Source organism: Schistocerca cancellata, chromosome 7 (genome assembly GCF_023864275.1).
Source record: "Schistocerca cancellata isolate TAMUIC-IGC-003103 chromosome 7, iqSchCanc2.1, whole genome shotgun sequence".
Taxonomy (NCBI): Eukaryota; Metazoa; Arthropoda; class Insecta; order Orthoptera; family Acrididae; genus Schistocerca; species Schistocerca cancellata.
The window spans coordinates 43,918,360-43,944,836 of NC_064632.1; the positions used below are offsets into that span (position 1 = coordinate 43,918,360).

General features: G+C 45.9%; 1 protein-coding gene across 1 annotated transcript in view; it reads left to right on the top strand.

The window, feature by feature from the left end:
• Positions 1 to 20,477: 20,477 nt before the first annotated feature.
• LOC126092635 (transcription factor MafA-like) overlaps positions 20,478 to 26,477 on the top strand; it is a 205,276-nt gene continuing 199,276 nt past the window's right edge. Inside the window, exon 1 of the mRNA XM_049908358.1 lies at positions 20,478 to 21,960. Coding sequence (XP_049764315.1) covers positions 21,520 to 21,960 — 441 coding nt within the window. The 5' untranslated portion in view covers positions 20,478 to 21,519. The remainder of the gene's footprint in view (positions 21,961 to 26,477) is intronic.

A 26,477-nucleotide genomic window follows, 5' to 3' on the forward strand; every position in this document is an offset into this window, starting at 1 on the left:
ACCATTCTGGAACAGTGAGGCTTTGTGCGAGCGATGTGCGATTTGAGAAGTAAAGTCTGCTAAAAAATACCCGGACGTCACTCGCACTGAAAATGTACCTAAGGGCCAGTTTAAAAAATGGTTCAAATAGCTCTGAGCACTGTGGGACTTAACATCTGTGGTCATCAGTCCCCTAGAACTTAGAACTACTTAAACCTAACTAACCTAAGGACATCACACACATCCATGCCCGAGGCGGTATTCGAACCAGCGACCGTATCGGTCACGCGGTTCCAGACTGAAGCGCCTAGAACCGCACGGCCACACCGGCCGGCGGCCAGTTTAAAACTGACTTCGAAGAATATTACAAGGGGGGAACACAAGTAGTATGTTAACGTCGGCCTCGACTGTTCTGTCCGCACAATGACACGTCGGACACGTTTGGCTCTATGAAAAAAAAAACTTGGCACATAGAAAGTAAATGATTAAGGTTGTCCAACTACCAAAGCAAACACAAATTTAGCGTAATTGACACTATAATTACAAGCTTGGATTTTACATACATACACTCCTGGAAATGGAAAAAAGAACACATTGACACCGGTGTGTCAGACCCACCATACTTGCTCCGGACACTGCGAGAGGGCTGTACAAGCAATGATCACACGCACGGCACAGCGGACACACCAGGAACCGCGGTGTTGGCCGTCGAATGGCGCTAGCTGCGCAGCATTTGTGCACCGCCGCCGTCAGTGTCAGCCAGTGTGCCGTGGCATACGGAGCTCCATCGCAGTCTTTAACACTGGTAGCATGCCGCGACAGCGTGGACGTGAACCGTATGTGCAGTTGACGGGGAGCAATCTCCTACACTGGCCGTACACCACTGGTGATCGTCGAGGGGACACTGAATAGTGCACGGTACATCCAAACCGTCATCGAACCCATCGTTCTACCATTCCTAGACCGGCAAGGGAACTTGCTGTTCCAACAGGACAATGCACGTCCGCATGTATCCCGTGCCACCCAACGTGCTCTAGAAGGTGTAAGTCAACTACCCTGGCCAGCAAGATCTCCGGATCTGTCCCCCATTGAGCATGTTTGGGACTGGATGAAGCGTCGTCTCACGCAGTCTGCACGTCCAGCACGAACGCTGGTCCAACTGAGGCGCCAGGTGGAAATGGCATGGCAAGCCGTTCCACAGGACTACATCCAGCATCTCTACGATCGTCTCCATGGGAGAATAGCAGCCTACATTGTTGCGAAAGGTGGATATACACTGTACTAGTGCCGACATTGTGCATGCTCTGTTGCCTGTGTCTATGTGCCTGTGGTTCTGTCAGTGTGATCATGTGATGTATCTGACCCCAGGAATGTGTCAATAAAGTTTCCCCTTCCTGGGACAATGAATTCACGGTGTTCTTATTTCAATTTCCAGGAGTGTATAACATGTTAACACATCGATAACAGCCTGAAAGGTTTGAAAAGTTTAGAAATGCAGTAGAAATGTCCATTCATTAACCACTCTGCGTTTTCACACGCAGCTAGCTTGAAATGTAAAAGCGATTAGCTTTCCAAATCAGTACAACTCACAAACGTAAACTGAAAGATCCAGTTCCCACTATCAGCTGTTTCCGCTCAGAGCTTTTCAACTTTCAGTAAAATTTGCTTAGTTTACAAGCAGCGTCACTTCGAATAAAACACTCGGGCTTTCGATAGCTGCCTTCGCCATCGTCATCAGGAGCTAAAATCGGTAATGTCCGAGACTGCCAGTCCCACCACTCAGCGATTTTAGTCCTGATGACGATGGCGGAGGCAGCTATCGAAAAAAAAAGGGTTTAAATGGCTCTGAGCACTATAGGACTTAACATCTGAGGTCACCAGTCCCCTAGAACTTAGAACTACTTAAACCTAACTAACCTAAGGACATCACACACAGCCATGCCCGAGGCAGGATTCGAACCTGCGACTGTAGCGGTCGCGCGGTTCCAGACTGAAGCGCCTAGAACCGCTGGGCCACACCAGCTATCGAAAACCCGACTGTTTTACATGAAGTGATGTGGCTTGTAAACAGAAGATATTTCTGAAGCATGCCACCATGAAAGCCTCCAAGGACACGTCAAGTTTGTTCCGCAAAACCGTACCAGGGAACTGAGACCGTACTGAGAAAACAACACGCCCTTGACAGAACGATTGGTCCAGTCCACCACAGTTTTGCCGGATTAAGGGAAGGACCAGCGCGTTATCTCCAAATTAGAGAACAGTTTGCGGCCCCTGGAAACCGGAAAATGGCGCTGGTTTTTACAATAGCGACTAGCAAGCGGTACCACGAGCAGTGGGACCATGACACGACACGTTACAGAGTGAATGAGTAAAACAGACATTCAATCAAAATGTCCGTTTGAAAGCTGCATAAAGAGTTTTTCAAGATTCTGCATTGAAGAGCCAAGGAACCTGGTACACCTGCTTAATATCGTGTAGGGCCCCCGCGAGCACGCAGAAGTGTCTCAACATGACGTGGCATAGACTCGACTAATTCCTGAAGTAGTGTTGGAGGGGGCTGATACCATGAATCCTGCAGGGCTGTCCTTAAATCCGTAGGAGTACGAGTGGGTGCAGGATGTCTCTTCTGAACAGCACGTTGCAAGGCATCCCAGATATGCTCAATAATGTTCATGTCTGGGGAGTTTGGTGGGCAGCAGAAGTGTTTAAAGTCAGGAGAATGTTCCTTCAGCCATTCTGTAGCGATTCTGGGCGTGTGGGGTGTCGCATTGTCCTGCTGGAATTGCTCACGTCCGTCGGAATGCACAATGGACGTGAAGGGATGCGGGTGATCAGACAGAATGCTTACGTATGTGTCACCTGTCAGAGTCGCATCTAGACGTATCAGGGGTCCCCTATCACTCCAACTATACACGCCCAACACCATTACAGAGCCTCCACCAGCTCGAAGATGTAGGGTCCACAGATTTATGAGGTTATTCTATACCCGTAGACGCCCAGCCGCTCGATATAATTTGAAACGACACTCGTCCGACCAGGCTACATGTTTCCAGACATCACCAGTCCAATGTCGGTATCGACGGGTCCACGCGAGGCATAAAGCTTTGTATGGTGCAGTCATCAAGGGTACACAAGTGGGCATTCGGCTCCGAAAGCCCGTATCGATGATGATTCGTTGAATGGTTCTCACGTTGACCCCTTTTGATGGCGCAGCATTGAAATCTGCCGCAATTTGCGGAAGGGTTGCACTTCTGTCACATTGAACGATTCTCTTCAGTCGTCGTTGGTCCCGTTTCTGCAGGATCTTTTTACGACCGCAGAGATGTCGGAGATTTGATGTTTTGCTAGCTTCCTGATATTCACGGTACACCCGTGAAAGTCTTCAGGGAAAATCGTCACTTCATCGCTACCTTGGAGACGCTGTGTCCCATCGCTCGTGCGCCGACTATAAAACACGTTCAGACTCACTTAAATCTTGATAAGCTGCCATTGTAGCAGCAGTAATCGATCTAACAACACTTGTTGTCTTATATAAGCGTTGCCAACAGCAGAGCCGCATTCTGCCTGTCAGTATCTCCGTATTTGAATAAGCTTTCCTATACCAGTTTCTTTGGCGCTTCAGTGTATATAAAAAGCCACCAGAAGCAGAGGTATGATGGTCGCAGAGAAAGCTGCCGGATATCCCATATCGTGTGAAACCCAGCTTGCGCTATTCGTCCACGAGACTCAGAGGGGTTCCCAGGTAGATGCCGTGTTTCTTGAGTTCCGCAAGGTGTTCGATACAGTTCCCCATAGTCGTTTAATGAACAAAGTAAGAGCATATGGACTATCAGACCAATTGCGAGATTGGATTGAAGAGTTCCTAGATAACAGAACGCAGCATGTCATTCTCAATGGAGAGAAGTCTTCCGAAGTAAGAGTGATTTCAGGTGTGCCGCAGGGGAGTGTCGTACGACCGTTGCTATTCACAATATACATAAATGACCTTGTGGATAACATCGTAAATTCACTGAGGCTTTTTGAGGATGATGCTGTAGTATATCGAGAGGTTGTAACAATGGAAAATTGTACTGAAATGCAGGGGGATCTGCAGCGAATTGACGCATGGTGCAGGGAATGGCAATTGAATCTCAATGTAGACAAGTGTAATGTGCTGCGAATACATAGAAAGAAAGATCCCTTATGATTTAGCTACAATACAGCAGGTCAGCAACTGGAAGCAGTTAATTCCATAAATTATCTGGGAGTACGCATTAGGAGTGATTTAAAATGGAATGATCATATAAAGTTGATCGTCGGTAAAGAAGATGCCAGACTGAGATTCTAACAACGCTACCACAACAAAGGTCAAAATTTAATAACGATTTTGGTTTTGCTCACGCTGCTAAATACAGCATTTTCGGGCAACTACTAGGTTATTATGAGGCAGGTGTCATTAGAGCACACTTAATAAAGTAATTGCATGTAATAATGAAAAAACTAGGCACTCATCTTTTCGTGTTTCCCACGCTGGTCTCGTAGTAAAGTCATGGCTCACTCGTCGAAAATCTAGGTGGTTAAGATTCCAAGCTCGGATGCAAAACGGCCTAGGTTTTATTCTGCTATATTAAAAAGTTTTGTAGATGCGCTTCACAAACCATTCTTGAAGATTAAACCTTTCAAAGATAGCACGATAGTGATGTAAAAAAAATAATCAGCGCTCAGAATTTAAGTTACACTTCCTTTTACTGCTTTTGTTGCAATATCACGCAACACACAAAACATCACTTCACAATACAAAACACACTTGAAAAAAATCTTCTTCACAGTCACTGTTAAACTTCACATTTTATAAGCTGACTACGATAAGCGTCTTTCCAACATGACGTCCAAGATCTGACTTTTTCAAGGTCCGCCTCTCTGACAACTAACTAATAATGGCTTACGCGCCCAAAAATGAGAGTTACGAGTACGTCAAACATCATAGTGACAAAAGAAAGAATACACATAAGAATAATATCATTGCAATATATAAATATCGATGTATCACAAATGAAATCAAATCTGAATGTTGTCAACTACTTTACAGAAACACAGTAAAATATTGCTGGTATCGAGAGGTTCAAGTGAGGTACCATTATGGTTACGTAATTCAAGTACCATTACAAGATTCATTGGAAGAATCCTAAGGAAATGTAATCCAAAAACAAAGGAAGTTGGTTACAGTACACTTGTTCGCCCACTGCTTGAATACTGCTCACCAGTGTGGGATCCGTACCAGATAGGGTTCATAGAAGAGACAGAGAAGATCATACGAAGAGCAACGCGCTTCATTACAGGATAATTTAGTAATCGCGAAAATGTTACGGAGATGATAGATAAACTCCAGTGCAAGTCTATGCAGGAGAGACGCTCAGTAGCTCGGTATAGGCTTTTGTTGAGGTTTCGAGGAGTCAAGCAGTATATTGCTCCCTCCTACGTATATCTCGCGAAGAGACCATGAGGATAAAATCAGAGAGATTAAAGCCGACACAGAGGCATACCGACAATCTTTCTTTCCACGAACAATACGAAACTGGAACAGAAGGGAGAACCGATAGAGGTACTCAAGGTACCCTCCGCCACACACCGTCAGGTTGCTTGCGGAGAATGGATGTAGATGTAGATGTTTTCGATATAACCAACGCTGAGGGTCTCGACATGACGTATCTACATCTACATCTAAATTTATACTACGCAAGCCACCCAACGGTGTGTGGCGGAGGGCACTTTACGCGCCACTGTCATTACCTCCCTTTTCTGTTCCAGTCGCGTATGGTTCGCGGGAAGAACGACTGTCTGAAAGCCTCCATGCGCGCTCGAATCTCTCTAATTTTACATTCGTGATCTCCTCGGGAGGTATAAGCAGGGGGAAGCAATATATTCGATACCTCATCCAGAAACGCACCTTCTCGAAACCTGGCGAGCAAGCTACACCGCGATGCAGAGCGCCTCTCTTGCAGAGTCTGCCACTTGAGTTTGCTAAACATCTCCGTAATGCTATCATGGTTACCAAATAACCCTGTGACGAAACGCGCCGCTCTCCTTTGGATCTTCTCTATCTCTTCCGTCAACCCGATGTGGTACGGATCCCACACTGATGAGCAATACTCAAGTATAGGTCGAACGAGTGTTTTGTAAGCCACCTCCTTTCTTGATGGTCTACATTTTCTAAGGACTCTTCCAATGAATCTCAACCTGGCACCCGCCTTACCAACAACTAATTTTATATGATCATTCCACTTCTAATCGTTCCGTACGCATACTCACAGATATTTTACAGAAGTAATTGCTACCAGTGTTTGTTCCGCTATCATATAACCATGCAATAAAGGATCCTTCTTTCTATGTATTCGCAATACATTACATTTGTCTATGTTAAGGGTCAGTTGCCACTCCCTGCACCAAGTGCCTATCCGCTGCAGATCTTCCTGCATTTCGCTACAATTTTCTAATGCTGCAACTTCTCTGTATACTACAGCATCATCCGCTAAAAGCCGGATGGAGCTTCCGACACTATCTACTATGTCATTCATATATATTGTGAAAAGCAATGGTCCCATATCACTCCCCTGTGACACGCCAGAGGTTACTTTGTCTGTAGACGACTCTCCATTGATAACAACATGCTGTGTTCTGTTTGCTAAAAACTCTTCAATCCAGCCACACAGCTTGTCTGATATTCCGTAGGCTCTTACGTTGGGTCTCACACGATCGCTGTTTCCCGAATCCATGTTGATTCCTACAGAGTAGATTCTGGGTTTCCAAAAACGACATGATACGCGAGCAAAAAACGTGTTCTAAAATTCTACAACAGATCGACGTTAGAGATATAGGTCTATAGTTTTGCGCATCTGCTCGACGACCCTTCTTGAAAACTGGGACTGCCTGTGCTCTTTTCCAATTGTTTGAAAGCTTTTGTTCCTAAGAGACTTGCGGTACACGGCTGTTAGATGGGGGGTAAGTTCTTTCGCGTACTCTGTGTAGAATCGAACTGGTACCCCGTCAGGTCCAGTGGACTTTCTTCCTCTGTTGAAGTGAGAAGGTGCCCCAGGGCTGTCCCGGGTGGCTCGCTACCGGGCAGAGCGCCCAGGGAGAGCCCCCGGCTGCGCTCGCCGCTGCCCGCCCCCGGCGTTGTGCAGCCCTGGCGGGCACGCGATCGCGACGCCGCCCGCGCCGGCCCGGCCCGGCCCGTCCGCCCACGCGCGACACCCGCCGAGGCGCCGCCCATGGTCCGCCGCAGTGCCTGCAGTTGTGCTGCGGACACCGGCTGCGTCTCTTACGTGCCGCGGAGTGCGCTCCTCGCTGCCGCCTGCCAGCTCAGACCTTTCCATTTCGTGTAGACAGACGTGCCATCCCTTCACGTCGGAATGCTCGTCGTCGAGCAGATGCGAAAACTATAGGCCTACAGGGTGTTACAAAAAGGTACGGCCAACTGCAGTAGGTACTGGGAGATGAAGAAGCTTGCACAGGATAGAGTAGCATGGAGAGCTGCATCAAACCAGTCTCAGGACTGAAGACCATAACAACACGGCCAAACGTTCGAGAAACATTCCTCACACAAAAAGAAAGAAAAATATGTTATATGGACATGTGTCCGGAAACGCTTACTTTCCACGTTAGAGCTCATTTTATTACTTCTCTTCAAATCACATTAATCATGGAATGGAAACACACAGCAACAGAACGTACCAGCGTGACTTCAAACGCTTTGTTACAGGAAATGTTCAAAATGTCCTCCGTTAGCGAGGATACATGCATCCACCCTCCGTCGCATGGAATCACTGATGCGCTGATGCAGCCCTGGAGAATGGCGTATTGTATCACAGCCGTCCACAATACGAGCACGAAGAGTCTCTACATTTGCGTAGACAAGGGCTTTCAAATGCCCCCATACATGAAAGTCAAGAGGGTTGAGGTCAGGAGAGCGTGGAGGCCATGGAATTGGTCCGCCTCTACCAATCCATCGGTCACCGAATCTGTTGTTGAGAAGCGTACGAACACTGCAGGAGCTCCATCGTGCATGAACCACATGTTGTGTCGTACTTGTAAAGGCACATGTTCCAGCAGCACAGGTAGAGTATTCCGTATGAAATCATGATAACGTCCCATATTGGGCGTAGGCGGAAGAACATGGGGCCCGAGCAAGACATCACCAACAATGCCTGCCCAAACGTTCACAGAAAATCTGTGTTGATGACGTGATTGCACAATTGCGTGCGGATTTTCGTCAGCCCACACATGTTGATTGTGAAAATTTACAACTTGATCACGTTGGAATGAAGCCTCATCCGTAAAGAGAACAATTGCACTGAAATGAGGATTGACACATTGTTGGATGAATCATTCGCAGAAGAGTACCCGTGGAGGTTACTCAGCTGCTGATAGTGCCTGCACACGCTGTACATGGTACGGAAACAACTGGTTCACCCGTAGCACTCTCCATACAGTGACGTGGTCAACGTTACCTTGTACTACAGCAACTTCTCTGACGCTGCCATTGGGGTTATCGTCAACGGATTATTTTCAGTACTCAGGTCGCCGATCTCATGTTCTTATTGTTGATGTTGCCGCTTTCCACTCCTTTGCTTTACTAGACGGTAAACGACAGCAATAATACGATGTTGAAAAATAGTGAAGAAATAGAAGGTAGATCATATATGACAATGGAGGTGGCTCCTTAGTTGTAGAGACACAACTTCTTCAGAATGAGATTTGCAAGATACGGGCGTTATGCTGCATGTATGCAACAGAGCTTATGAGGACTCAGTACTGTCTCAATTAAATGTTAGTGTTACTTACAGGAAAGTGTTTCATGTCGTTTTATTTTTCTCTCTTTAAGGTCACGTGACATAAACAAATGTTCACTGAACACGTCATTATGAACATACCGCCTGGCTATCCAGATTTAGGTTTCCTAAACCTTCACCGAGCGAGGTGGCGCAGTGGTTAGCACATTGGAAGCGAATTCGGGAGGTCGAAAGTTCAAACCCGCGTCCGCCCATCCAGATTTAGGTTTTCCGTAAGTCACTTCAGCCAAATGCCGGTATAGTTCATTCGCCATACTTCTCTAATCATTGCTAGTGCTTCGCCTCTAATGACGTCATTCTTGACGGGTCGTAAAACACTAATCTCGTCCTCCTCCAAAAGTTTCCTATCATTACTTAAGATGGTAGCTGAGATGGTTCCTTTGGAGAAGGACAGACCCTTGTCCAACCCGAAATTGTTCTTAGTCTCTAATGATTCAGTGTTAAGCTAGTACTTGGTCGTGAAGGGCAAAGGTCTTGTGTTGGATTCCCAGTCCAGCATACGCTTTTAGTCTGCCAGGGAGTTTCAACACCTGAACACTGCTCGCCAATCCGTATTCCATATTAGATAGAATTGATAGAGGAAACAGAGAAAATCCTAAAAAGAGCTGCGCCTTTAGTTACAGGTTCATTTAATAGGCGTGAAAGGGTCAAGCCGGCCGCTGTGGCCGAGTGGTTCTAGGAGCTTCAGTCTGGACCACGCGGCTGCTACGGTCGCAGGTTCGAATACTGCCTCAGGCATGAATGTGTGTGATGTCCTTAGGCTAGTTAGGTTTAAGTAGTTCTAAGTCTAGGGGACTGATGACCACAGATGTTAAATCCCATAGTGCTTAGAGCTCCTTTTTTTCTTTTTTTTTTTTTTTTGCGTCAGGTTCGCGAAGATGATCATCCAGCTTCAGTGTCAGACGATGCAATAGGGGCCGTCTGCATCACGGTGTGCATTATTTTTAAAGTTCTGAAGGGCTGCAATCCTCATAGAAGAGTCAACCAATATAACGGTTCCTCCTACGTATGTTGTTGTTGTGGTCTTCAGTCTTGAGACTGGTTTGATGCAGCTCTCCATGCTACTCTACCCTGTGCAAGCTTCTTCATCGCCCAGTACCTACTGCAGCCTACATCCTTCTGAATCTGCTTAGTGTATTCATCTCTTGGTCTCCCTCTACGATTTTTACCCTCCACGCTGCCCTCCACTACTAAATTGGTAGCCAGCCGGTGTGGCCGTGCGGTTCTAGGCGCTTCAGTCTGGAACCGCGTGATCGCTACGGTCGCAGGTTCGAATCCTGTCTCGGGCATGGATGTGTGTGATTTAGTTAGGTTTAAGTAGTTCTAAGTTCTAGGGGACTGATGACCACAGATGTTAGGTCCCATTGTGCTCAGAGCCATTTGAACCATTTGAACTAAATTGATGATCCCTTGGGCCGGCCGCGGTGGCCGTGCGGTTCTGGCGCTGCAGTCCGGAACCGCGGGACTGCTACGGTCGCAGGTTCGAATCCTGCCTCGGGCATGGGTGTGTGTGATGTCCTTAGGTTAGTTAGGTTTAAGTAGTTCTAAGTTCTAGGGGACTGATGACCACAGATGTTAGGTCCCATAGTGCTCAGAGCCATTTGAACCATTTTTTTTTTTTTTTGATGATCCCTTGATGCCTCAGAACATGTCCTACCAAGCGATCCCTTCCTCTAGTCAAGTTGTGCCACAAACTCCTCTTCTCCCCAATTCTATTCAATAACTCCTCATTAGTTATGTGACCTACCCATCTAATCTTCAGCATTCTTCTGTAGCACCACATTTCGAAAGCTTGTATTCTCTTCTTGTCTAAACTATTTATCGTCTCCTACGTATATAGATTCGAGCTCACACAGCGGCTGATCGGCAATCACACTTCCTACAAACCATCCGAGATTGGAGCAGGAAAATGGGGAAGCAACAAGGTACTCCGCCACACACCGTAATGTGGCTCGCGGAGTACAGATGCAGAAGTAGATCTAGGAGACCTGTCGCTTCTCCGAGAAAGAAGCAGGTGAGCTGTACTAAACCACGGTGGGGATAACGTTCTCGCATTAATGGCCGCACTATCCACGTAGAGAACGACCCAGCTGGAGACGGCGGCAAGCAGGTGCGCGATGCCGCCGGCTAGCGCTGCGTGCCGACAGCGGGCAGCCTCTGGTCGTGCAGCGGAGGGCGGATGGCTGGAGGCGGCCGCGGAAGCGGCTACCACGGTGCACGTGTGGCGTGCCGTGCCGTGCCGGGTCGGCAGGCGGCAATTACACCCGCCGGAAAAACTCGACCGACTACCGGGGCGCGCGCCTCCGCTCTGATTAGCCGTGATTAATGAACGAGCCTCGAAAATCACTGTGTTTGAACGCGATGATGCATCGCGCGGCCTGGCCTCGTATTTGATCAACGCCTGTTTCGACCGCACTCACTCGCCACCAATTTACTGGCCGGATTTTAAATATTTCTTTTTTCTCCTTTTCCTCCTACCGACTCGGATTATCGATCGTATCTGGTCTTTTTTTTAATTGAGGCGCACCTAGAGGTAAATGAAATGACCTCGCCGAGATCCAGTTTTCCTCTAGAAAATTCAATTTTTGACTTGTCCGAGCTGCGTCTTAATATCTGGATTTGTTCAGAAGTTATCAGATAATTAAACCAAGTTCAATAAAATTCTTCAGGGTATCAGACCGCATCGTCATGATTTAAAATGCGCCAACGTTTCGGCCAGCGTTGCAGCTAGCCTTCATCAGGGCCTTACGTTAACTGACGTTTCAAATCATGACGATGCGGTCTGATACCCTGAAGCATTTTATTGAAGAAGACAACGGCCGCGGAAGCCTACGCTTACAATTAAACCAAGTGTTTAGTTGTATTACTTCTGGAACGAGTTTCGCCGGTAGGGTATCAGTACAGTTTATGATTTGGACTGTTCATTAAGACTGACATGGCCGTGATCAACAAAATAAGTCCTGTTCGAGAGCTGCCGCCCGGTGTGGCCGAGCGGTTCTAGGCGCTTCAGTCTGGAACCGCGCGACCGCTACGGTCGCAGGTTCGAATCCTGCCTCGGGCATGGATGTGTGTGATGTCCTTAGGTTGCTTAGGTTAGGGGACTGATGAAAAAAATGGTTCAAATGGCTCTGAGCACTATGGTACTCAACATCTTAGGTCATAAGTCCCCTAGAACTTAGAACTACTGAAACCTAACTAACCTAAGGACATCACACACACCCATGCCCGAGGCAGGATTCGAACCTGCGACCGTAGCAGTCCCGCGATTCCGGACTGCAGCGACAGAACCGCTAGACCACCGCGGCCGGCAGGGGACTGATGACCTCAGATGTTAAGTCCCATATAGTGCTCAGAGCCATTTTTTTGTTCGAGAGCAACGAAGGAACGAATTACTCTGCTGGTCATTGAAACTGATGTACTGACGAGAACTCCATACTAGTAGGGGTCCATAGCTTAGGGTATGACAATGTCAATGGCATCATACACAAGGCAAAGATAGTCTGAGACTCGATAATCCCAGAGAGCAGGTATTCCAACTTGCACCAGTATTTTTACCTCGCCGCGTTTGGCAGTGCAATCGGATGTCTTCGAGAAACGTCGGAACCGTCCGCGAACTTAGTCACTACCATTTGCCTACTTCGCTGTGAGTGTGGGACTATATTCTCTTCACAGCGACCCCAGACTGTGGGGTTCTGTTGAATTTTGGCGAAAAATACTTTTGTGGGAGAACTTTCGGAAAGGTAAAACCTTGGGGAAATTATTGGGGAAGAAATTTTGGCGCCGGGGAAAATTGGATAGTACTTTATCTGATTAGTGTTATTGCTAATGCCATCTCTGATATTTTAGTTCAAACAACACACAGTTCAAATGGCTCTGAGCACTATGGGACTTAACTTCTAGGGTCATCAGTCCCCTAGAACTTAGAACTACTTAAACCTAACTAACCTAAGTACATCACACACATCCATGCCCGAGAAAGGATTCGAACCTGCGACCGTAGCGGTCGAGCGGTTCCAGACTGTAGCGCCTAGGACCGCTCGGCCACCCCGGCCGGCCAACACACAGTTCTTTGTAGATATACACTAGATGTCACTCTCTCTCTTCAGATCAATCGATACCCCTTTTCTTTTCTGGGAGACGTTAGGCTCACCGTTTTTGTTGCGGCTGTTCCAAACGAGCCTATCCCGGCTCGGGTTGGTGTAGGTCAAGCGTTTAACGATTCCTCTGGTTCCTGTGTTGTCGGTGTGGTGGCCTCACGATTTGAATTTGCCTGAGGGCGACTCACCACCCTGATACTTCTCCGTCACATTGCGAAGACATGTACGTGCCCAGATTCGACCGTTTGGGAAATGTATCGACTTTCGTTGTTTTATCTACACTCCTGGAAATGGAAAAAAGAACACATTGACACCGGTGTGTCAGACCCACCATACTTGCTCCGGACACTGCGAGAGGGCTGTACAAGCAATGATCACACGCACGGCACAGCGGACACACCAGGAACCGCGGTGTTGGCCGTCGAATGGCGCTAGCTGCGCAGCATTTGTGCACCGCCGCCGTCAGTGTCAGCCAGTTTGCCGTGGCATACGCAGCTCCATCGCAGTCTTTAACACTGGTAGCATGCCGCGACAGCGTGGACGTGAACCGTATGTGCAGTTGACGGACTTTGAGCGAGGGCGTATAGTGGGCATGCGGGAGGCCGGGTGGACGTACCGCCGAATTGCTCAACACGTGGGGCGTGAGGTCTCCACAGTACATCGATGTTGTCGCCAGTGGTCGGCGGAAGGTGCACGTGCCCGTCGACCTGGGACCGGACCGCAGCGACGCACGGATGCGCGCCAAGCCCGTAGGATCCTACGCAGTGCCGTAGGGGACCGCACCGCCACTTCCCAGCAAATTAGGGACACTGTTGCTCCTGGGGTATCGGCGAGGACCATTCGCAACCGTCTCCATGAAGCTAGGCTACGGTCCCGCACACCGTTAGGCCGTCTTCCGCTTACGCCCCAACATCGTGCAGCCCGCCTCCCGTGGTGTCGCGACAGGGGTGAATGGAGGGACGAATGGAGACGTGTCGTCTTCAGCGATGAGAGTCGCTTCTGCCTTGGTGCCAATGATGGTCGTATGCGTGTTTGGCGCCGTGCAGGTGAGCGCCACAATCAGGACTGCATACGACCGAGGCACACAGGGCCAACACCCGGCATCATGGTGTGGGGAGCGATCTCCTACACTGGCCGTACACCACTGGTGATCGTCGAGGGGACACTGAATAGTGCGCGGTACATCCAAACCGTCATCGAACCCATCGTTCTACCATTCCTAGACCGGCAAGGGAACTTGCTGTTCCAACAGGACAATGCACGTCCGCATGTATCCCGTGCCACCCAACGTGCTCTAGAAGGTGTAAGTCAACTACCCTGGCCAGCAAGATCTCCGGATCTGTCCCCCATTGAGCATGTTTGGGACTGGATGAAGCGTCGTCTCACGCGGTCTGCACGTCCAGCATGAACGCTGGTCCAACTGAGGCGCCAGGTGGAAATGGCATGGCAAGCCGTTCCACAGGACTACATCCAGCATCTCCATGATCGTCTCCATGGGAGAATAGCAGCGTGCATTGCTGCGAAAGGTGGATATACACTGTACTAGTGCCGACATTGTGCATGCTCTGTTGCCTGTGTCTATGTACCTGTGGTTCTGTCAGTGTGATCATGTGATGTATCTGACCCCAGGAATGTGTCAATAAAGTTTCCCCTTCCTGGGACAATGAATTCACGGTGTTCTTATTTCAATTTCCAGGAGTGTAGTTCTGAGGAGACGCCATATCGGTTTCCGTCGCTTTAGTTTAAGCTTGTATTTGATGCATTTTACGTTACAACGTGTATCCGTCGATATATGGCGTTTCAAATATAGAGAATATCTCGAAAAGATTTGTTATAATTGTTGCAATGAAATGTAAAGTAATGAGAGATCGGCGGTTAAGAGTGTTCGGGAAGTGTAAATAAATAACACAGTGGCATAGTGGATAAAGCTGTCTACATCTACATCTACATGACTACTCTGGAATTCACATTTAAGTGCTTGGCAGAGGGTTCATTGAACCACAATCATACTATCTCTCTACCATTCCACTCCCGAACGGTAATGAAAGAAGTGATCTAGATGGTGTTTGTTTATTTGATACAACAACAGAGGTCACGACTTCGTACGTCTTGGCGTCGTCTGCAAAACACATCAGCATGTTACACAATACAATTCGGAGCCCTCTAGCGGCAGAGAGTTGCAACTTAGTTATGGAAGCGAGAAAATCAGCCGAGTATTATGCACGACAGAAATACCTCAACCGATACTGAGAACAGAATAAAAAATACAGAGACACTACTTTTCTGCACGCGCTCATATAATACGATCCTATGATGTGACAGCTACTTTCATTTGCATATATGGTTCTAGAACTTGTTTTACAAAAATTAATAACTGTAATCTTTTTACGCTTGATTGTGCTTTTAAGGTATTATCTTTCAAAGTGATGGCATATTACAAACATAAACCATATTCTATCTCAACGCAGCTTCAACCGATTCCCTCTCCCAAATAATGAAATTCACTCCAATATTTATCCCTCGTACCAGCTACAGCTTTTCCCATGTTTTTCCACTCCACGTTAGGGCTCCCCTCTCGTCTCTCTCCCCGCGTCACTCATTCTCTCCCTTCCTCTCCTGAGACAACGATCCTCCCCACTCTATAGACTCATCCTTCCTTTCCGTCTTTTCCAATAAGCACCTTATCTCCCACCCTCTTTCTACAGATACCACCCAACGGCTTATAAATTTATGCCCACCACCGTTATTTGCTGTTGTGGTCTTCAGTCCTCAGTCTGGTTTGATGCAGCTCTCCGTGCTACTCCATCATGTGCAAGCTTCTTCATCTCCCAGTACCTACCGCAACTTAAATCCCTCTGAATCTGCTTACTGTATTCATACCCACCACCATCCAACCGTTTAATCTCTCCAAGTTTCTTCGCCCAGCGCAGGTCCTTCAGCTTTTTGCGGTGCTTCATTTCAACGAATGTTACCGTTTAATCTCCATTTTAAAGTTATAAATGTCCATTTGTCTTGTCTGTGAGACCTTTTATTTTCCTTCTTAACAAAGTAGATCATATGGGGCGAGGGGGATGAAATAATAATAAATGGGAAAAAGGCACAAGTGAATACAGAGTCCGCTATTTTCCAACCCGCTGTGGCCTTGTCCTTATCCCACCTCTTCCGCAATTTCCCATGGGTTTACTTAATTAATTCTTTTGGCCCCTATGGGGGCATTGGGCATCCAGGAGAACTCGCCATCCGTCTCTGTCTTTGGCCATTTGCCTCATTTCTGCCCAGGTCTTGCCATCTTTTTTTGCTTGCCTTTCCACTGTCCTCTTCCATGTGCCCCTAGGTCTTCCTCTCTTCCTTGTTCTGGGTATTCCAATCCAATGCTTTTTTCTCGATGGCTCCATCTGGTTTTCTCAAGGTGTGCCCCAACCAACCCCACTTTGTCTCTCGTATCTGGTCTTCTACAGGAATCTGGTTTGTTATTCGCCAGAGCTCCTCATTACATATTTTTTCTGGCCACCAGATATTCATGATGCGTCGAAGATATCTATTTATGAAGCTCTGTAACTGAGATGTCATCTTTTTATCCATTTTCCAGCTTCCACTGGCGTACAGAAGGACAGCCTTCACATTTGTATTAAAAATACGGATTTTTGTTTTGTACGTGATATTTTTATTTTTCCATATTGTATATAGTTGTATGAAAACAGCATTTGCCTTTTTAATGCGGTTTTTCACGTCATCTCCAGCTCCACCATCTTGCGTCACTATACTTTCCAGATACAGGAAGGAGTTGACAATCTCCAACCGCTGCTCCCCTATTAACAGTGGCACCTCCATATTCCCTGAATTTACTATTTCCTTTGTTTTGCCTGTATTTATCTTGAGGCCAGCAGTCTCTGCTTCGTCTTTCAGCAGCTTTAATTTAGCTTGGATATCAGTCAGCTAATAAAACTATGTCGTCTGCAAAATCCAAATCCTCCAGACGTTCATGGATCCCCCATTGGATTCCTCGCCTCCTGCCTGCTGTGACTCTTTTTCATAACTGAGTCCAGAACAAGTAGAAAAATTTCCCGTGGACCTCATCCATGAGAGCTATATAAACGATGTCGATATTTTAATTTCAGCCGCATTTACCATCTAACGCCATGAAGCCTATTTTATTGACGTAATTGACATATTTTAAACCAGCGTCGGCGGATAAATACGATATTGCAGTGCCTGTGTTGTTGAGAAATACTTCTGAACAGCACAGGATCTGCAGTTTTGTATTTTTGTGTTGTTCAGAAATACTTCTGAACACCACAGGCACTGCAATATCGTATCTGACATCGGGCAAGTGAATTTCAGTTAAAATGTCTTACTTGTACGGGCATATACATAATGGGAATACGTGTGCAGGTTGTAGGCACATGATTGACGTCATATGGAAGTTTAGCTCTGGCCATGAGTCGTGTTCGGGTAGCCTAATGGTAAGGCGACCGCTTACGATAAGCGGGAAATCCAGGTTTGCGTCCTAGTGCGATACAAAATTCCGGTCATCACTCCGTTATACAGCCGATGGTTGACTGTATTCACAAATATGGATACATTTCACATAAGAAAATTCATGGCAGATTAAAACTGTATGCCAGACCGAGACTCAAACTCGGGACGTTTGCCTTTCGCGGACAAGAGCTCTACCATCTGAGCTACCCAAGCACGACTCACGCCCCGTCCTCACAACTTTACTTCTGCCAGTACCTCGTCTCCCACTTTCAAACTTTACAGAAGCTCTCCTGCGAACCTTGCAGAACTAGAACTCCTGAAAGAAAGGATATTGCGGAGACATGGCTTAGCCACAGGCTAGGAGATGTTTCCAGAACGAGATTTTCACTCTGCAGCGGAGTGTGTGCTCATATGAAACTCCCTGGCAGATTAAAACTGTGTGCCGGATCGAGCTTGAGAAGCTCAGATGGTAGAGCACTTGCCCGCGAAAGGTTAAGGTCCCGTGTTTGAGTTTCGGTCCGACACACAGTTTTAATCTGCCAGGAAGTTTCATATCAGCGCACACTCCGCTGCAGAGTTAAAATCTCATTCTGGAAACAGTTCACATATTTTATACCATATTTATGATATTCGATACCCACGTAACTAGAATTTATGCAGTATGAATAAACTGTTTGCGGACTGATTATCAAGTCTGAAAATGCTGATATTACGCTGAAAATTTGTATTAACTAGGTGATAATAAATCATTTGGAGTCATGGTATGCTTCCGTTTGCATGGCCGCCTTCCACAGCAGTTGTTATGACAAATTATTATTGGTTTTTCCGTCTTGAGCATACTGCAGCTGTAATTGGTTTAAGACGGAGAAACCAGCAATAGTTGATCATTATCAGGTTGCCCTCCATGGGGTGGGTGCACGCAACGACTGTGGTTATACTGGGTTAGATAGAGCAGCAATCTGTCGTAGAATTAAGTTGCTTTAATAAGACATATATAGTCAGAACGCAGATCAGATTTCGATCTGTGTCAGGTCATTATCAATGCTAAAACAAATACAAGAGTATATATTACAATGTGATTTACAAAAGTTATAAGTCCATCACATCGTTGTCTTTTAATGTTAACATTACATACCAGTGCGGAATTGTAGGAGTTGTTCGTGCTCAAGTGAATGCTTACACAGTTCAACCATTACTGTCGTAAAATTATATGTCGGTTTCACAGTACACATCGGTTTTGCGTTTGGCGCCCTCTATGAGCTGCGCCTGAAGTTTACAGTTTTGACGACATTTTTTGTAATATTTATGTTGTTTAGTAACTAAGTAGTAACATAAAATTATTATGAATAAAACTGTGTAAAATTACAATTCTTACTTTTTCTCATGTCTGTAATGTGCTAGTTGTTTAAAATTACTATAGCACGTAACAGTGGCAGTTTACGCCTCATGGGCTAAAATTAATTATAAAACTAATATGGCTACTTAAAGTACTGTGAAACCAACATATAATTTTACGACAGTAATGGTTGAACTGTGTAAGCATTCACTTGAGCACGAACAACTGCTACAATTCCGCACTGGTATGTAATGTTAACATGTTAACAATGTTAAAAGTGAACGATGTGATGGAATTACAACTTTTGTAAATCACATTGTAATATATACTCTTGTATTTGTTTTAGCATTGATAATGACCTGATATGATATATATAAGATGAACATCAACAAAAGCAAAACGAGGATAATGGAATGTAGTCGAATTCAGTCGAGTGATGCTGAGGGAATTAGATTAGGAAATGAGACACTTAAAGTAGTAAAGGAGTTTTGCTATTTGCGGAGCAAAATAACTGATGATGGTCGAAGTAGAGAGGATATAAAATGTAGACTGGCAATGGCAAGGAAAGCGTTTCTGAAGAAGAAAAAATTGTTAACATCGAGTACAGATTTAAATGTCAGGAAGTCGTTTCTGAAAGTATTTGTATGGAGTGTAGCCATGTATGGAAGTGAAACGTGGACGGTAAATAGCTTGGATAAGAAGAGAATAGAAGCTTTCGAAATGTGGTGCTACAGAAGAATGCTGAAGATTAGATGGGTAGATCACATAACTAATGAGGAAGTATTGAATAGGATTGGGGAGAAGAGAAGTTTGTGGCACAACTTGACCAGAAGAAGGGATCGGTTGGTAGGACATGTTCTGAGGCATCAAGGGATCACCAGTTTAGTATTGGAGGGCAGCGTGGAGGGTAAAAATCGTAGAGGGAGACCAATAGAAGAATACACTAAGCAGATTCAGAAGGATGTAGGTTGCAGTAGGTACTGGGAGATGAAGAAGCTTGCACAGGATAGAGTAGCATGGAGAGCTGCATCAAACCAGTCTCAGGACTGAAGACCACAACAACAGCAATGACCTGACACAGGTCGAAATCTGATCTGCGTTCTGACTATAAATGTCATGTTAAAGCAACTTAATTCTGCGACTGATCGCTGCTCTATCTAACCCAGTTGGTCATTAGGTGTCAGTTTGTCCCAAGTAGGTCATTACGTTCGAACTACGAATGCTGGAACTCTGGGTGGCTGATGCTGGTGGCAAACGGATGGGACCCGGTCAGTTCCCACAAACTCTGATCGCGAGGCGCCACGGTCGAAGAGTGATCCCAGACTGCGCCCCTCGGGGCTGGCCCCAAGCAGTCAGTCAGCGGCGGCGGTCCAGCGGGTGAGAGACAGAATCGGGAGGACGGAGACGGAGAGAGAGGTGTTTCAAGGTTGTGGTCCGGCACTCACACACACACAGGGACACACATTCACGGATAGCGCGCTCACACACGAGCTAAGAACGGCAGCACACGTACACGGCTCCAGCGACACCTCGAGCAGGCGGAAGAGAGGCGAGGAGAATTGAGGAATAAGGGGGAGAAAATTGAGTGAGGAAAGGAGAGGAATGGCAGAGAGGCCAGAGCGAGCGAGCGAGAGAGAGAGAGCGAGCGAGGACTGGTCGAGACGGGTTTGGCGCGCGCCGGGTTGCGTAGCGGCGCCTGCGGGCGGCGCTGGCGGCGGCGGCGTCGAGCGGCGCACTGGTGGCCCGGCCGCGCAGCCAGGACAGCGTCCGAACGCCGACACCGCTCGGGGCTAGAGCGCGCCGGCCGCCGTTACACAACGCGAGCTGCTGCGTCTGCGCCCGCGCCCGCCTGCGGAAGTGCGAAAACACCGCGCAGTGTGTCGCCGCCACCCGACCGCCTCGCAGATAAGTACTCTCGTCACACAATTTTTTTTTTTTTCCTACTTGCGTACGTGTCGCGCTGGTGTGTGTGCGTGCGCTCGTCTCGCGTGCTGCGGTGTGTCCGTCACGACGGCGGTCTTCACCGTAAGTGGAGCGCAGTAGTGGAGCGAGTGCGGCGACGACTCCAGCGCCGCGGGCGCCCGCGCGCTGACATACACACCGACGCACTCACACACACGTGCACACAGACACACGCGGGTGAGCAAAAACGTGCGAGAGTGCTGGCGCCTGACGGACGTGGGAGCTCGGCGCAGCTGACTGCAAAAGCGCGTGGAATGCCACGCACACCTCCGTGCGCGCGCTAGTAATACGCTGTGTGGAATGAACAGGTGTGGAAAAACTTTTTCCAAGGTTCTTAAAACATGTGTGGTGTGCAATTCCGCTGTTAGTGAAGAATAATCTAATGAACTGTTACGCTTAGGCGTTATCTAACTTTCTGATCAGTGACACTTTGTCCTTCGTGGGGAGCGATGTAAATGTTTCGTATGGTTTGAAATGAACACAGTGGTGGCATCCAGCAGAAAGTGCGTGTGGCACTCTATTATGGTACACTCTTCTTCTGTAGAAGTGATGTAAAGTGTCATGAAACATTCGTTTAGAGTATTCAGCACCTGTTGACAAATGTGGTGTGGCACGAGTTGGCTTCCGCCCTTACGGTCTAAACTGTCGTGCGAGGTATGTAGAAATGCGGAAAGTGCATTTTAGGATTGTCTAGATTTGTAACCGTGCTGGGTACTAAGGCGTGCTTTCCCAGCCAGCACACTGTGACCAAAATTTTTGAACTCTACTAGATGTGTGACATTTAGTAATCCGACGAGGTACAGTCACCGTGACATCAGAGAGCGCAGAAAGGAATGTGATGCGTTTCCCGATTCTGCCAGCGGCCATCGGGGCGGAAGACGGTGACAGGCGCCGGAAGAGGGAGAATGCCGGTGGGAGTTCCTCCGCGGCGAAGAGGTCGCGGAAGAGTCGCGCGGCCACGGTGTGGCCCCCGGACGACGCCGACGTGGACGACGACGACGACCCGGCGGCCATCGACGCGACGATGAGCCCTCTGGACGACTGCGCCGACAGCAGCAGCTCCTGCGACATCGTCGGCGTCGGTATGCTGGGCGCCAAGAGGCAGGGGGCGCCGGCGTCGCCGCTCACCGGCGACGATGACGAGGACGACGACGACAGCAAGCAGCCGGTCGACAGCTTCTCGTCGCTCATGGACGAGGAGGACGCCGGTGGCGCCGCCAACGGGCCGGCCGCCGACGACCTGGGGTCCGACGGCGTCGTCGATCCCGACGACGCGGAGGTAGGGCGTCGCTGGCTTCTGTCACGCGCTTGCAAGCTGTTAGGGAACAGGGCAGCCGCCATTCGACGATTGTCCTATCTTCCACTTGCTTTTAACCTGCCGCAAGAACGTCAACGTACTTAGGTAATCCGTAAGCCACTGTGCAGCGCATGGCGGAGGGTACTTCGTACCAATATTATCGGTATTACTTTCCTATCAGTTCACGTATTGAGCTAAAGGCAGATAGCTGCCTGTATGCCACTGTACGTGCCTTAATGTCTTTCGTCTGCTTCTCACTAACCCTACGCAGGCAGAGTATTGGTCGCACAGTCTTCTTCGAATCGAGTTCTCTAAACTTACCCAATAAAGGTCTTCCTACGTCTATCTTATTAGTTATGATTCCAATTTAAGTTCCTTGATCATCTGCGTTACACTTTCTAATGGGTTGCATCAACCTATTACGGTTCTAGCATCACGGCTCTGGATTCATCTGAGATCTATTGTCCTTCTTACGTGATACGGACTCCAAACACTTGAACAGTACTCTAGAGTTGATCTAATCACTGACTACAGTCTAAAACCTACGGAAAAACATTTGGTTGAATTCGATATTTACAACAGTTTTAGGCGAAGTCATACCGGAAGTATTGCCTGATTAGATACCGTTGGCATGTACAAGAAACAAAGACAGTTAAAAACGTGAACTTCAGAAGCAGTTTTACCAAGAAGTGATCATTGTACCAGAGCCTATTTCACTCTAGAAATTAGTTGTTAGTATGAAAACAACGAACTGTATCCCCCCCTGAACATCCAAAAAGAAAAATTAATAAATAAATAAAACTTTTTAAAAATAGCATTGTTATCTTTGGCTATACGAAAGAATCACAAAGAAAAAAAGAACTTCCTTTTCTTAATCGTTTCTCTATCAGCTGTTGTGAATGATCTAGGTAAAGAAATGCTGATGCACAACCGTTAAAGCTTTCTCCCCATGTAACACACATCTATTAGATTATGTATGCAATACTTGCAGAATTGTGGAGGCGAACAGTCTCCCAAAAGAAGCGTGTAACAAGTGTGTGTCAAATACATTCGATAAGCAAATAACGCTTCGAGAGTTAAAAGCGTAGTATAAAATGGCCGTTGTGGACTCTAAATAACTGGGGCATACAATTTCCGCGATACACAAGACTTGTGTTTCCTATTGTTTTACTCAGAAGTTACTGATTTTATAATACTTTTTTTCTGTTGCCTTAGTATTTTACTTGTGGTCGAGAGTCATAAACTGTTTAGAACAATGACACTGCTGATGAGTGAAAGTATGTATACAACTTGCAATTAAAACATGTACTGAATAGCTCTTGGTCTCCCACATTAATTCCAAAGTTCATAACAAAAGGAATAATAAAAAAGCATCAACAGATCCTCTCACTAGAGTATACAAATTTCTAATACGTAATTCTGCTGATAGTTTTCATAAAAGCATTTCTGACCACGTATTTCACTCTTCCACACAGAGCTCACTTATAAAACATATTTACCGTCTCTGAATGTTTTTGTTACACAATTGAATCTAAAGAAATGCTTTGCTCCACTAAACAATTTGGAGTTTGTAGAACTTTTCCATTCTACAATGATAATAAATTGACTCGAGCAAATAGATACACGTATAAAATTCTGGCGATGGTGCAGTAACTGCAGCTAACACCTGCTTTATCTTAAAACTGCTATCAAAATTGGCACGTTCTTATAAGACCGTGACTGATGATTCTATTAGAAGATGCTAGGTGACGGTATAGATTTTCACATTACGGCAATGCTTGCCTTCTACATTATGTCCATCGTACTTTATTAATTCCGATTCTGCCTCGTTTCATTAATGAAATCTTTGTTGTCCTTCGGCACAATGTTAATCAAGGAGTGAACTTACTAGTTAATCTATAACAAGTCTGTTTCAAATTGTTGAACTACCGAAGATTTTACGACAAAACACACTGTGTTTATACTTGTCTTTTACCTAAGCATTAGTTTTGCTGTTCCATTGACACACAGACAAGGGAGCTTCAGAGGCATTATTCATGTTTTATATAGCATAATCTTTATAGACATTACACACTGCTCCTACACGAACTGCGAATAGAGGAATTAATTTTTACAACGATCTAGTAATCTAATTATCGATTTTTCTATGTGTAGATGGAAAGTTTTTATTTTTATTTTATTAACATACTTATCAAATAGGTGGTGGGCATATTTCATTTTTTATTGAAGCATAAAAATTACAACACTAAAATGGCGTAAACATGTCAAGAAGCATCTCAGAGCAGATCATCAGAGCTGTTCGGAGGTCACAGAGTTATCGGCTTCACAAAAGAAATTCTCGATGAGCGAGTTATATTGTTAGGACTCAAAAAATTTTCCTGTTAAATAAGACAATAAGGAAACTTTTGTTTCCATCAGCGTATGTATAAGAATATGTCTTATAGGAAATCTTTCCCATTTCCAAGGTTAGAGTACACTCTTAACATTGTCAACAGACGTAAAATTATATGCTAAGTACTTGTTGCAACGAAGGTGATATTTTTATGTTAGCGTATGTGGGTTATATGTATGTCAGATGTAAGGACACTAAGGAATCTGCAGGGGAATTTCTTTTATATACTCTTCCCAGCACTAGGACATGTGACGTTTAACATTTAGATAAACTTTCAGTATGACAGGTGAGACACTGAATAAGTCTGTAGCAAACATGAAAATTAAGGTTCTGTCACAAACATCACAAATAATCATATTCGAATGTATTAAAAAGGGTACAAATTTTCCAAGTATAAACAAAATTCGTTAGTACAGTACTGATGCTTCTGTTCCAATCGCGCATTGAAGTCTCTGTCAGGTCATTCACGGGTACACCAATCGATTGCCGAATGGTTGCAAAGCGGCAAGATAAGCTTATTTCTTGTAAAAATAGCGTTTGTGAAAACTGTTATAAACTATTATATACAACATATTTCCCAGATCACTTATATCCTTCCGCTTAACATCAATAGATACTACTTTCGAAAGCTAAGGAATATCTATTGTTCATTTATATGTTCCGCTAAATCAGACGGCACCATTCTGTCTCTATTAGAACATACATCTTCAGTCTTTTCGTGCTTGACCCAGTGGCCTCTAAAGAAAGTTGCTGCTTGCTGCGTAGCATGTGAAGTGTATGGATGAAGCGGGAGGATGCATGAACTTTCTCTTCGAAAAATGCTACTTAGTGATGTAAACATCAACTGAAGGATCTCTTCTGCATGTCTTCGTCATTGCCAAAAATATTCTAATTGACTGTGGTGAGAATATAATATCCGTCCAAACTTATCTCAGTTTAATTTATTTGTGTGGCACTCAGTAAAGCCACTACAACGTGACGGTGGGTCTCTTCCGTACTTCGTTCTGAAGTTTCGCTGCGACTGCAGATCCTCTTTTGTTTCAAAATACCAATATACACACAGTACCCTCCTTAGAGGGTTCGTTACAGTCTGATCCACGAACGGGGACCTAAAACATGCAGATACAATCTAATTTAAAAAATTGAAAACAACTGAGTGCAAAGTACAAATTTGATGACGATCTCATTAACTGTCTACGTAATAGATTTTTATAATTGTGCAGAGACTTTATGGAGAGCCTGTACATTTAAATATCGTAATTTTATCGCTAGGAAAATCGAAACTGTTAGTCCTTTTTTTGTACATTTGCTGTATTTGAATAGTGAATAAGCAACCTTAACTTAACGAAGAAACGTAAAAAAAAGGAAGAAAAAATGAAGCCAAAGCTGCTATCACAGCGCAGTTTGCTCCCCGTACGCAAAGTTAACATGCTAATGGTAATGCAGCTGGATTCTGTGACACTCTAGATCTTCACATTTACCTAGTTCATTAATTTTTTTTAACAAAGCCACACTATCGACAATGAACACATGAACACTTAGTATCATTATACGCTTCTCTATATTCTTCAGAATATAACGTTCAAGTTCAAAAAACTATTTGGTTACATACGTCATTAAATGATGAAATTAACGAGTAATAACAACGCAGCACAATGCTCGTACCGTCGATATAGAATCACTGGTTGAAAACTTGGCGTCGTGGTGTGAGGAGCTGTCTGGTATGGCTTCAGGCTACGGCCGGTAGTGACTGAGGAGACACGGACGGCATAATGGTATCTCACGGACATCCTGCATCCTCATACGTTACCTCTTATGCAGTAGTATCGTGGTGCTATCTTTCAACATGCTCTTCTCTATGTGTGATATTGAGGATCTCCCGTCACTAGCAAGTTCTCCAGGTCTCGATCATTTTCTCCATGTGAGGTACCATAATCGTATATCTGTTAAGACATTTTGAAGTTTTCCACTTCAGCTATTTTTGACAAATATTCACTATGTTACATTGTGCACGGTTGGCTAATTTCGGCTTTACAGCCTGTTTTCTAGCGCAGTAGGTGTCGATTTGTTCTACAGTTTTACAACAGGATAACTGTGTAACAAATCG